The sequence below is a fragment of the Corvus moneduloides genome, chromosome 23 (genome assembly GCF_009650955.1).
Source record: "Corvus moneduloides isolate bCorMon1 chromosome 23, bCorMon1.pri, whole genome shotgun sequence".
NCBI lineage: Eukaryota > Metazoa > Chordata > Aves > Passeriformes > Corvidae > Corvus > Corvus moneduloides.
The window spans coordinates 5,585,565-5,597,740 of NC_045498.1; the positions used below are offsets into that span (position 1 = coordinate 5,585,565).

The 12,176-nt window shown below is 65.9% G+C and overlaps 2 protein-coding genes across 2 annotated transcripts; one reads left to right on the plus strand and one right to left on the minus strand.

Moving 5' to 3' along the window:
• The first annotated feature begins 7,022 nt into the window (after positions 1-7,022).
• HPCA (hippocalcin) lies at positions 7,023-9,044 on the plus strand. The gene is made up of 3 exons (XM_032132076.1): positions 7,023-7,526; positions 8,106-8,211; positions 8,453-9,044. The coding sequence occupies exons 1-3, from the start codon at positions 7,149-7,151 to the stop codon at positions 8,548-8,550; spliced, it is 582 nt and encodes a 193-aa protein (XP_031987967.1). The 5' UTR covers positions 7,023-7,148; the 3' UTR covers positions 8,551-9,044.
• On the minus strand, positions 8,231-11,498 carry TMEM54 (transmembrane protein 54). The gene is made up of 6 exons (XM_032132075.1): positions 11,313-11,498; positions 10,593-10,786; positions 10,211-10,270; positions 9,885-10,073; positions 9,526-9,660; positions 8,231-9,385 (listed from the first exon to the last, which is right to left on the minus strand). The coding sequence occupies exons 1-6, from the start codon at positions 11,323-11,325 to the stop codon at positions 9,293-9,295; spliced, it is 684 nt and encodes a 227-aa protein (XP_031987966.1). The 5' UTR covers positions 11,326-11,498; the 3' UTR covers positions 8,231-9,292.
• Between the last annotated feature and the right edge of the window lie 678 nt (positions 11,499-12,176).

Here is a 12,176-nt window from a genome sequence, read left to right on the forward strand (position 1 = left end):
CCCACAGGAGGGTTTCTGATGTGTCCTGGTATTTTTCCAGAGGCTGAACACAGCTAACACCACAATTCCTTGGTTTTTTCCCTTTCCCCCTTTCCAAATAAAGGAGGAACGTTGCTCTTTTCCAACCCCATGGCATCTGCCACGCTCAGCAGGTGCCCTGGGATGTCACCAATGCACTGACGTCCCCTTCAGGGGTTCAGGTCCTGGCTGCCCCTGGCTCCTTGTGCTTGTCCTTTCCCTGTCCCTTCTCCTTTCCCACCACTGGCCAAGGCCTTTTGGAGTGTCCTGGTCCCCCTGGTCCCCTCCGGGCTTCCCGTGCAGTGCGGAGCCTCCTCCACCTCCCCAGCCCATCGCTATTCAAGTCACACCACGCCCGTCACGCGTCCCCTGTCTGCCAATTAAGTCACAGCTCTAATTACGCACTCAGGCTCCGCAGACGCTCCTCTTCCCTCTCCCAGCACCAGACGGACACCTGGGAGGCCGCCAGCTGTCCCACTGCTCACACCCAGCCCCGTCCTGTCCCACCTCACCCTCACCGGGCTGGGCTCTGGCAGGAGCCGAGCACCGAGCCCACAACCCTGGGACACCAAAAAATTGTCCCTAAATCCACGCGTTGTGACGTGGGGCCGTCGTGAGGGGCCTCGTGTGCAGCCCACGAGGGAAATGGGTGCGTGCAGAGATGCTCTGGGTGTCCCCCGAGAGGGACGGTGGGGATCACGGTGGAACTGAGGGATGTTGGCAGATCTGGGGGGCTCAGGTGTGCCCCTGGAGCAGCTCGGCCACCCCCATGCCTCACCTGCACCTCCCTGGGGCACCCCAAACCCTCGGGGGGAAGGTTCTACACCCGTCACAGACCCCACCCGCAGCTCCTCACCTGTGTGGGCACCCTCTGGGAGCTTCTCTGGGGTCTTGGTCCCCCCCAGCTCCTGGTGCTGGGTGTGGGGTCGTGCCTGGGGGGGGGTGCTGGGCAGGGGGAGATGGGCGGGAGGCTGGGGGGGCGCAGGGGGTGCTGAGTGCCGTCCTTAGAGGGTGCTGAGGGTGATGTGGGCTGCAGGGGGTGCGGGGGATGCAGGGTGTGGAACAAGCAGGGGGTTCAGGAGGTGCAGGAGGTGCGGGGAGCCCCCGCATCCCGGCGCTGCCGAAAGCCGCTGCTGCCACCTGCCGACACCGCGCCGGGTCCGGCCCCGCCGAGGGCCGGGGGAGGATTGGGGGGCACAGCCGGGACCCCCCAACATCCCCCCGGCACCCCCGGGACAGGATCCGCACCCCGGCCCCGCGCCCGGGCGCGTCCCGGGGGATTCTGCCGCAGGGGGCTGGGGGCAGCCGGGGTTGGCAAGGAGCGGACTGGGGTCCCCACGCTCGGAGCCCCCCGGCCAGGTCCCCCGGCCCCGCTGTCCCGACGGGTCCCCGAGGGTCCCTCGGTCACCCCATGAGATGGGGTGAGACGCCACGAGAGGGAGCCCGGGGCCCGCTCGTGGCCATGGCACTGGTGGCACTGGTGGCACTGGTGGCACTGGTGGCACTGGTGATGGCGTTTAACCCCTCCGTTCCTTGAGGAGGGCGGGGGGACAAGGGACAAGGCTGGGTCCAGACCCCTCTGGGCGCCCTCCCAGCTCCAGACCCCCCAGTCTCCCCCATTTCTGCATCAGCGTGGCCGTGACCTTCCCGGGATGGCAGTGCCACCTCCGCAGCCCTCAGTCCCCAGGCTGGGACACAACACGGGCGAGCTGCAGCCCCTCAACAGCCCTGGGCATATCCTGATCCCCCCAGCAGAGCCCTGCTGGAGTCCCAGACTGGGAGAACTGGGGCAGAGCCTGGCTGTGGGCTGCTCGGGCAGCCTGTGACCCTCTGGGCACGGTGACAAAACTGTCCCCATGGTAGGAGAACCCTTCCAGGTCTGGCACCTCTGCAGGTACTGCCAGGGGAGTGACAGAGAAAACGGGGCCCCAGCACCAGCACGGCCACCGCTAGGGCTGGGGACACGCCTGTGCCCAAACCGCCCCAAACCACGTCGCAGCCCCGTGCCACAGGCTCAGGGCACACGTGTCCAGGTGCCAGCGCCCCACGGGGACCGGCACGGTGTCCCCAGGAGCCCCGACCTTGGGCCGGCTGGGCGAGGTGAGCGGGACGTGCTGCGGGGCGGCACCGCGGGCACCGCACGTGGGGACACGGGGACGTGGGGACACAGGGACACGGGGACTTGGGGGCACGGGGTCTTGGGGACACGGGGACATGGGGACTTGGGGACACAGGGACACGGGGAGACAGGGACGTGGGGACACGGGGACGTGGGGACTTGGGGACACAGGGACACGGGGACGTGGGGACACGGGGACGTGGGGACTTGGGGACACGGGGACGTGGGAACACGGGGACACAGGGACACGGGGACACGGGGACACAGGGACACGGGGACGTGGGATGGAGCTGCTCTGTTAGGAAATGTTATGAAACGTCCCCGCATCCCCGCGGTGCTCAAAGATTTAGCGAGAGAATGGCTCCTGATCCAGATGAGATCGGGCATCACAAAGGGCTTTGTATTCCAGGAAGCCTATTAGAGGTTTAAATTATACAAATGGGCTTTTTACCAAAGATCCTCATTATCTGGGTATTTGCTTTTAATCCCCGGCGATTCCCGCAGCCCCTGCCCCACCCTGCCCTGCTCACCTTGCCCGTGTCCTCCGCGGGGCCTGGGCGTGGGGACAGGGACACGCTCTGGAGTCAGCGTGGGGCAGCGGGGAGGGGTCTGGGGGGATTGGGGACACCCTGGTACAGCGAGGGGCTGAGCCCTTCTTGCTTTGCCCTCTCCCCTCCCAGTTTGTCCCAGTGTCCCAGCAGGTTTTAGGGATGGTGCCTGATGTGTGCTGAGCACCAAACCCCCCTGGACACACCCACAGCCACCCTGGACACACCTGGGCTCCTTCTGTGCCACCCTGGCTGTGTGGGCACCAACGAGGATGCTCCCGCGGGCACTTGGGGCCGGTGAGGGCGGCGAGGCTGATGCTGGACCCCAAACCCACCGAACTCTGGGCTCCCTGAGCATCATCGACCCCATCGGCTTGGGGACCACAGCCAGGGCCACGCCGAGGCCATCACGCACCGCCCGGGACACTCAGAGGTGTGTGCGGAGCCCTGCAGCCCGGGGAGCCCTGCACCCCTGTCCTGGGGCACGGGGACACGGCGGTGTCCCCTGCCGGGCTGTCCCCTGCCGGGCTGTCCCCTGCCGGGGTGTCCCCTGCAGCCCCAATCCGCCCTGCTCTGCTGCAGCGGAGCCTCGGGGGGCTTCACGGCTGCTATGGCAACGCAGGAAATTCCCACAGAAATCCCTGCGGGGAGGAGGAGGAGGAGGAGGAGGAACGGGAGGAAAACGAGGGGGAACTCCCAGGCGGGCATCACCAGCACCCCACGGCTGTGCCCAGCAGCTTTGGGAAGGTGCCACCGCGGAGCTTGTGGCTATTTCAGCACCCTCCTAGCAGCACCGCGGGGCCAGCGGGACCCGCCCGGGCCAGCCCTGCCTGCCCTGGCACCACCAGGAGATGGTCCCGCTTCCCAGGACATCCTGATCCCGGGCAGCACGAGCTGTGGTGCCCATCCCCGTGGCAAGGGGTGCTGGAGGGGACTCCAGCCATACAAACGCAACGTTTTGGGGTGGAGGGGGTGGGAACCAGGCAGGATGAGCTGGGGGGTGTTCGTCCCCGGTGCCAAGGACCCTGTGAGTCACGGGGGGTTTGATGTCCCTGCCCGTGCCCCCCTCACGGGCATTATCCTCCCTCTCCCTCCCGCAATCCCTTCCAGCGCGGGGATTAGGTGGGTTTAGGGTCGGGTTGGAGTCGGAAATGGGATGCTTTCAGATCAGCCTGCGTCAGCCGTGCCTCTGTCACTCATGGCCAGGGGGATTAAAATAGATATGAAGATTATCGGAGGGGAGGTGGCACCCTCACCTTGGGACCCCCACTCTCCCCCAGCCCTGGCACTGCTGCCTGTGGGGTGCTCAGCTCCAGCCCCCCAGGACGTCTTCCCAATGGCACCAATCTCCCTTTTCCTCACCTTTCTACTCAAATCCCATCCCACCCCCCATTCCAAACCTCTTTCTTAAACGGGAGAGGACGAAATACTGCAGCAGCAGCAGCAGCTCCCATCACCAGTTCCCGTGTTTCCAGCCCAATCCCATTCCCAAAACACTCCACTGGGTTTGACACCAGCACACGAACCCCCTACCTGGAGCTCAGGGAGGGTTCCCAGGTTAATTAGTAGGAATTCCTCGTTCCTGTGGTGTGTCAAAGTCCCCATGCTCCTCGGGGCCTGGGCTGGCCCTGTTCTCAACCTCTGTTTGCCCACTGGTGTTCCAAAACCTCTGGATTTCGGATGCTTTGCCAGGACTGGTCCCTGCCTCCTGCCCTGCTTCAGGCTGCAGTTTTAGGCCTGGCAATGCCAGGTCTCCCTGGGGGGGTGCCCGAAGCCCCTTGGCCTCACTGATCATGGACTGGTTTGGGTTGGAAGACCCCTTAAGGATCACCCAGTGCCACCCCTGCCACAGGCAGGGACACCTTCCACTATCCCAGCTTGCTCCAAGCCCCATCCAACCTGGCCTTGGACACTTCCAGGGATGGAGCAGCCACAGTTCTGAATGCCCAGCAGATTTTGGGGTGAATTAGCCCCACGCTGGCTCCTTCCCCCCAGCTCCCCATGCTGGAGCAGCCACCCCAGCACGTTCCTGTTCCCCCAGAGCAGCGGTGGGGCCGTGATTTAATCACTTGATGCATTTTTGGTTGTGTAATTCCAAGGAGAGTGGCTCTCGCTCCCATCTGCCCCTGCCATCTGCTCCCCACGGTGATCCCGGGCGCTGCAAATGGAGGGAGCCGGTGCAGGGACCCTGGAAAACCTGCTGGGAATGGCACCTCCCTATGGAGAGCGTCTGTCTGCCCTGGAGCCTTTTCCCAGTGCTCCAAAACCTCTTTGCTCCTTGCTGGAATGACTTGGGGATGCTTTGCTGCCCTCAGATGAGTCCTGGGGACACCAAACACAAAATGTCCCTTTCTAGCCCCAAAACGCCTGGCTCGCCACCTTCTTGGGCCAGCAGAGACAGCTTGTCCCTGTGCTCCCAGTGCTCCCAGTGCTCCCATTGCCCCAAGACCTGCCAGAGCTCTCAGTGCCCCAAGATCTCTCAGTGTTTCCAGTCCTCCCAGTGCCCCAAGATCTCCCAGTCCACCCAGTGCTCCCACCGCTCCTTCCCAGTTTTCCCACTGCTCTGAGTGCTCCCAGTGTTCCCATTGCCCCAAGATCTCCCAGTTCTCCCAATGTTCCCGGTGCCTGAAAACCTCCCAGTGCTCCCAGTCTTCCCATTAACACCAACATCTCTGTCCTCCCAATGTCCCCAACGCCCCCAGCCCTCCCCGTGCTCCCAGAGCCCCCCCAGCCCTTTCCAATCCCCCCTCCCTCCCCAGACCCTTCTCCGGGCGGCCCAGGGGCTGCACCCCGAGCTCTCCTCCGTGGGGCAGTGGCCGGGGCGGGTGGGGGTCCCGGGGGATGCTCCGGTGGTGCCCCCGGTGCCGGTGCCCCCCCGCTGCAGCGGGCGCTCCCGGGCTGCGGTGGCGGCGGCGGCGGCGGCGACAGCGGCGGTCTCCGGGCAGGTAGGAGGTGGTGGGGATGAGAGGCTCGGAGCGGGGGGGAGGACACGCACAAACACGGGCGGGGGGCACTGAGGAACCGGAGAGTCCGGGGCACCGGCACGGACCCAGCCCCGGGCACGTCCGTCCCCGCCGGCGGCTGCGGAGTCACCCCCGCCCTGCCGCATCTTCCGGGGCTGCTCGGTGTCCCCCGCGGTCCCGGACGCTTCTTTCAGGGGTGCCCGGTGATGGCTCTCCACGGGAGGGACCCTCCCTGGGCTGTGTCCCCGGCAGTCCCTCTCTGTCCGAGGGTGTCCGGTTTGGGGGGAATCCTCTGTAACCTCCCCCCGCCCCGGGAGAGGATTCCCTGGGGGTCCCCAACCTCCCTTGCGGAGGTGTCCGCCTTGGGGGGGTGCTTGCAGAGCCCTCTCGGGGTGCTGAGCCCCCCACAGGTTCCCTCCCCAGCGGCGGGAGCTGCCCCGGGCAGTGGGGAAAGGTCACAGACCCCGGGCATTGGGGGTGGGGGTCGTGCCAGCCCTGGGGGGACAAAACTGGGGAGCCCTGAGTGGGGTGGGCACAGGCAGATCCTTCCTCGGGCTGCTGGAGCGGGGCTGGAGCCGTGGTGGGGGGTGATGGGGAGACTCTGAGGGGTCCCATCCCCCTGTAATTGAGGGGTCCAGCCCTACCCGGCTGCTCCTCTTGGGGGGGTCCCGTTTGCCCTGAGATCCAAAGGAATCTTTGGGGAGTTTGGGGGTGCTGGGACCTCTCCCTGCTCCGAATAAGGCAGCTCCTGGCACTGAAGCCCCCCACTGCAGCCCTGAATCCCCCCGAGCCCCTCCTCCCCCACGGAGGGGTCACGACACAGCCGGGGGACACCCAGGGCAGTGCCAGTGGGTCAGGGTCACCACAGAGCCCCCAGGGTGGGGAGCTGAGGTGCGTGCCCGGGTGTGGGACACCCTCCCCGCCCTCCTCCCGACCCCCCTGCGCTCCTCGGGGCTGACCCTGCTGCGATGGGATGCGCTGGGTCCCCGTGGGCTGTGGGTGAGAGCCCCGAGCGGGCACCTGCCACCCACAGCCCTCCCCGGGGCTCTGCCGGAGGCATCAAATATTAACGGAGACAGCGGAGGAGCTGAAAATAACCCTCCTCCGAGGGATCTGACCCAGATCCGGCCAGCCCCGAAGCTGGGCTGGACCCAGAACCGCAGGCAAAGCTCTGCCGGGGCCGAATCCGGCCCTGTCCCCTCCTCCGGGCTGCTCTGCCCTGCTGATCCCACCTATATATCACCTATATATTATGCAAATGAGCTATAAGGGCTTATTACGCAAACAGGAGGGGGCTGGCGCTGCCTGGCACTGGGTGGTCCCCGGGGCTGGCCCCGACGGCTCAGAGCGGCCAGCGGGGATGGAGGGAGCAGCATCGGCGTCCGGCCGGGCGTCCTGGGGCTGCCAGGGAGCGCTGCCCCGTCCCTCTCCCCTCCTGTAGCGCAGAGGGACCCCCCGAGCCCGGCCAGGCCCCCGGCCCTGCAGCGCTGTGCCAGCGGAATGGGGAAGCAGAACAGCAAACTCCGCCCGGAGATGCTCCAGGACCTGCGGGAAAACACGGAGTTCTCCGACCTGGAGCTGCAGGGCTGGTACAAGGGTTTCCTGAAGGACTGTCCCTCGGGAATGCTCAACGTGGAGGAGTTCAAGAAGATCTACGCCAACTTCTTCCCCTACGGCGACGCCTCCAAGTTCGCCGAGCACGTTTTCCGCACCTTCGACACCAACGGCGACGGCACCATCGACTTCAGGGAGTTCATCATCGCCCTGAGCGTCACCTCCCGCGGGAAGCTGGAGCAGAAGCTCATGTGGGCCTTCAGCATGTACGACCTGGATGGCAACGGCTACATCAGCCGGGAGGAGATGCTGGAGATCGTGAAGGTACCGGGCTGCCCCGTCCTGCCCCGCCGCGGCTCCTGCTGGGCGCTCCTGGCTGTCACCGCGGTGCCACGGTGGTTGTCCCCTCCCGGGGTGCAGGTGGCTTGGGGGTTTCACCCTGTGGGACCCCCGGTGCAGGGCTTGGCAGCACCAGGGATGAGCCTGTTGCTGTTATCAGGGATCAGGCTGTCCCGGAGCATCCCCAATTCTTCCCTGCCCGAGGATGTCCCTTTGTTACCCCATCCCGGACTCCTCCCGTGCTTCCAGGGCAGGCAGCTGTCCCCGAGCACATCTGGCGGTGTTGGCAAACGGGCAGGAGACGCTCTCCTTGCCCAAATCCCAACCTGGTGATTCCCATGGCCACTGCGGCGTCATCCCAGTGGCCAAATCCTCCCTGCAGGGGCAGCTCCAGCCCTGCCTGCGCTGGGAGCTGAAGCCCAGCACAGCCTGATCCCATGGGAAGGGTGTTAAACGCCAGCCCCATTCCCAGGGAAGCGAAGCCTGGAGCTCTGTCCCTGCCCCAGGTGGGCAACGCCAGGTGCCCACCCCGCACCCACCCTCATCCCCCTCGCCTTCTCCCAGGCCATCTACAAAATGGTCTCCTCTGTGATGAACATGCCTGAAGATGAATCCACCCCGGAGAAAAGGACGGACAAAATCTTCCGACAGATGGATACTAATAACGACGGTAAATGAGAGGAGATGGAGGGGATTAGGGCAAGGTCTCATGGCTAAATCCGGGGCTCTTAGAAGGAGCCGCACGCACGCTGATTAAATGGCTCGTGTCCGCTGGCGTGGCCCCAGTGGCCGGAGGGGCTCAGGGTGCCGGGCACCCCAGGGTGCTCCTCCCGGGTGGGGGGGTGTCCCTGGGCTGCGCTGGGTGGTCTCTGGGGCCGGGTGGCGGCTGAACCGTGTCCCCTTCCCCGCAGGGAAGCTCTCGCTGGAGGAGTTCATCAGAGGGGCCAAGAGCGACCCGTCCATCGTGCGCCTGCTGCAGTGCGACCCCAGCGGGGCCATGCAGTTCTGAGCCCCGCCGACCCCTGCAGCCTCCCCCGCCACCCCCGACCCTGCCCACGGTCACTGTCCCTTGCCCGGTCCCTGCGGTCCCCGCTGTGCCCCCACAGCTCCCTGTGGGATGAGAGCTGAAGCCCAGCTGGGTGAGAGGAGCCCAGGGGACAGTCCCCATCCCGAGGGGGCTCCTGCACTGGCTTGACTGGTGGGAGGATGGAGGCAGGGTCAGCCCTGAGTGAGGACAGTCCCCCCCAGCACCGGGGCTTGGAGCAGGGGACAACCCAGCCTGGCGGCCGAGCCACTGCTGCATGTCCGGCAGGCGCGGGGACGCGGCCCAGGGGACAAAGACCCGGTGGCTGGGGGGTCCCCAGAAGCCCCCCCTGCATGAGGACACTGCCACGGGCATGGCCGGGTCAGCCCCTTCCCCACACCAGCGCAGGGGGGTGGGGCCGCGGGGGGGCCGCGCTTCTGGGCTTTTAATACCTGCAGAATAAAGTTCGTGTCAGTGCAGTCCGTGCTGGGGAAGGGACCGTGGAAGCCCCGGGGGAAAGTTCCTCCCTGCAGGGACGGGATCCAGCCCAGTTTCCTCCCTCGCTGCAGCCCCAGGCCATGGGATGGGCTCGTGCTCCAGGGGATGTGTCCGCACAACAGCCGGGCTGGGAGGCAGCAGAGTCCTGTCGTGGGGCTGTGCCGGTGCTGGGATGGGGTAGGAAACTGCCAGGACACATCCACAGGGTCAATTATCCCTCAGGCCCCGCTCAGAGCCGGGCAACTTCCACACTGTCCAGCCTCAGCAAGGCCAGGCACTGCCCGGGGGCAGGGCTCTCCACAGGAGCTGCCTGCAAGGAGACCTGGAAGCCGGAGAGGGTGATGAGAACGGGACTAGAGGGATGGAAGCCTTGGATGCACAAGTCTTACCCCTGCGCCCAGACAGGTCTGCCCCAGCCCTGCAGGGGAGGGGTTGGAGCTGAGCCCAGGAATTAGGAATCACCTTCCTCCGGAGCATCCCACGGCAGCAGCAGCTGAGGTGGAGGAGGCCGAGGGTGAGCAGGAGGCAGCGGATGCTGAAGAAGATCTCCATGGCCTCGAGCAGGAGGGACATGGCCCAGAGGGACAGCGTGGAGCTCTGGGAGACAGGGGGACATCAGCTCCCTGCATGTCCTCCCCATCCCAACCCATCCCATCCAATCCCATCCCATCCCCATCCCATCCCATCCCAATCCCCATCTCATCCCAATCCCCATCTCACCCCAATCCCCATCCCCATCCCATCCCCATCCCCATCCCCATCCCATCCCATCCCATCCCATCCCCATCCTCATCCCCATCCCCAGCCCGCGGGGGACTCACATAGACGCGGGTGGGATCGAAGGGGCACTCGCGGGACACCGGGGCGAGGGCGATGTTGGCGATGGAGCAGGGGGCCAGCAGCACCCGGCCCTGGTTGCCCAGGGTCAGCCCGATGGCCACGAGCAGCCCCAGCAGGCAGCACAGGCAGCACAGGCTGCTGCAGGCGCTCAGGGCGAGCAGCGCCCATTTCTGCAGGAGGGAGAGGAGAGGCAGCGTGGGGACGTGGGGATGTTCCCTCCCCAGGACGGAGCCCACAGAGGAGCTGTGGGGGCTCCCTGGGAGGGCTGCAGCCCCCGGGTGCTGGGAGAGGGGCTGGGGGTGCTTACGAGGGCAGCAGGGCCGAGGTAACGGGACAGCAGCAGGGCAGAGACCCCACAGGAGATGGTCTGGGAGGAAGCACAGGGAGGTCAGCGAGGAGCAGCACCTGCCTGAGGGACACCGCTCCCATTCCCGGCTGGAATTGTCCCTGGAAGCTCATCCAGGGGGCAGTGCTTCATCTCCCGCAGCCTCACCAGTAACAAATCCCTGAGCGTTTCATTTTTGAATTTGCGCTAGAAAGGCTTGTTCAGAGCAGGGAAGGGGAGACGGAGCAGGGTCCATCCCGCATCCCGTCTCCTTCCCAGCCTGCATCCCCAACCCATCCCTCCCTCATCCCAACCCCTCCCCACATCCCCTCCCCCGTGTCCCCGGCCCCGCTCCCAGCGGTACCAGCAGCGCAGCGATGACAGAGGCGGTGTTGGTGACACCGTAGTGCAGGGACGTGGCGTCCCGGGCAGTGACCACGAAGCGCAGGACGGTGCCGTGGACGAGGGCCCCGGTGATGAAGTTGAGGTGCCCGACGATGAGGAGGATGAGCCCCGTTTTCATCAGCACCTTTCGGTGGCTGCCAGGATCGGGGTGGCCTGAGACGAGGGTGTGGGGTGGCACTGAGCCGTCCCTTCTTGGCACAGGGATGGGGCATTTGGGGACAGCCCCAGAGGACGTGCCCCGTGCTGGCAGGGGATGAGGCAGGAGGTGATGTGGAAGCCACTGGTAGCCCAGGTATGCAAACCACTGCTCCAGCCGGCTCTCCTGGGACTGGGGCAAAGGTGTGGGGCCAGTGACCATGGGGACAGGGTCCCTGTGGGGCTGGGAAGAGCTGGGGCTCCTCGGAGTGATGAGGAAGCTGGGGGAGAGCGGCTGTCCCCAAATGGCAGCTCCAGGGCTGGGTTCTGGCACCCAGCACTTTGAGGAGGGACTGTGGGGCTGTTCCCCCTCTGGAATCCACCCTCACACACCCACCACCACCCGTGCTCAGCCCAGCTCCTTCCCTGACCCCATCCGAGCCCCTCAGCTCCTCTCCCTCCCTCCCTGCCTCAGTTTCCCCCCTGCAGGAGGGCAGGGATGGAGCCCTCCTGCTGCGATCCCCACGCCAGAGCCGGGACTCACCCACTTGGCACATCCTCACCGGGCCGGGGTCAGGCCAGCAGAGCCCCTCGATGCCCCGGGGGCCTGCCCTGCCCTCAGCCCCCGGGCAGTCGCGTCCATCGGGGTCCAAACGCGTCCCGCTGGGAGCAGAGCTGGGACGGGGCAGGACCAGGCCACCGGAGCCACCGCCCGCTGCTCCGATTCCTGTCAGACCAGCTCCCCGGGACTAAGGGATAACTCCACCTTCTCCCGCGGGTCCCAGCCCTGCCCTCCCCTTGCTGCCAAGCCAGCAGCCGTGCTGTGACATGCCGTGCTGTGACATGCCGTGCCATGCCGTGCCGTGCCAATTCACCCTTCCCTGCCCCTACACCGTTCCATGCTCCCTCACCCCCCTCTCCATCCATCCCCAGCTCCCCAGCACTCCCCGAAGCCCCAGCAGCAGGCTGCGATCCTGAGGGTCTGGGAAGGGGCAGCCCCTGGGGGTGGGACACTGCCGGACCATGGGCCACTGGCCAGCACTGCCAGGTGCCAGGGACTGACCTGCAGGGAGAGGGCAAAGCAGAGGGGTCAGGGCAGGTGGTGACTTGGCCAAAAGGTGGCTCAGAGGAGCCGGTTTGGTGGCCATCGCCCTCAGGAAGCTTCCAGGGAAGGTTCAGGGAGTGGGATGGGGACAGGGGAGTGCTGGGGTGGCTGTGGGAGGAGCCCCCAGCTCTGCTCACAGCGAGGGGCTGTGGGGAGCAACAATTTAATTACAGGGACAGCCCTGGCTCCTGGCACTGGTCTGGGGAAAGGCACTGTCCCCAGTGTCCCACCTGAGCCACTGCTCTCAGCAGCCTCAGCTCCCAGACACCCAGAACAGCTGGAAATTTGGCTTTTTTTCCCCAT

What these genes read in the sequence shown, in the direction of transcription:
- HPCA (XM_032132076.1), top strand. Translation starts at nt 7,149, where the DNA reads ATGGGGAAGCAGAACAGCAAACTCCGCCCGGAGATGCTCCAGGACCTG. An exon ending in AGATGCTGGAGATCGTGAAG is followed by an intron (nt 7,527 to 8,105) that starts GTACCGGGCTGC and finishes GCCTTCTCCCAG; the next exon opens with GCCATCTACAAAATGGTCTC. An exon ending in GATGGATACTAATAACGACG is followed by an intron (nt 8,212 to 8,452) that starts GTAAATGAGAGG and finishes CCTTCCCCGCAG; the next exon opens with GGAAGCTCTCGCTGGAGGAG.
- TMEM54 (XM_032132075.1), bottom strand. An exon ending in CTGTCATCGCTGCGCTGCTG is followed by an intron (nt 10,271 to 10,592) that starts GTACCGCTGGGA and finishes GCTTCCTCCCAG; the next exon opens with ACCATCTCCTGTGGGGTCTC. An exon ending in TCGATCCCACCCGCGTCTAT is followed by an intron (nt 9,661 to 9,884) that starts GTGAGTCCCCCG and finishes CCTGTCTCCCAG; the next exon opens with AGCTCCACGCTGTCCCTCTG.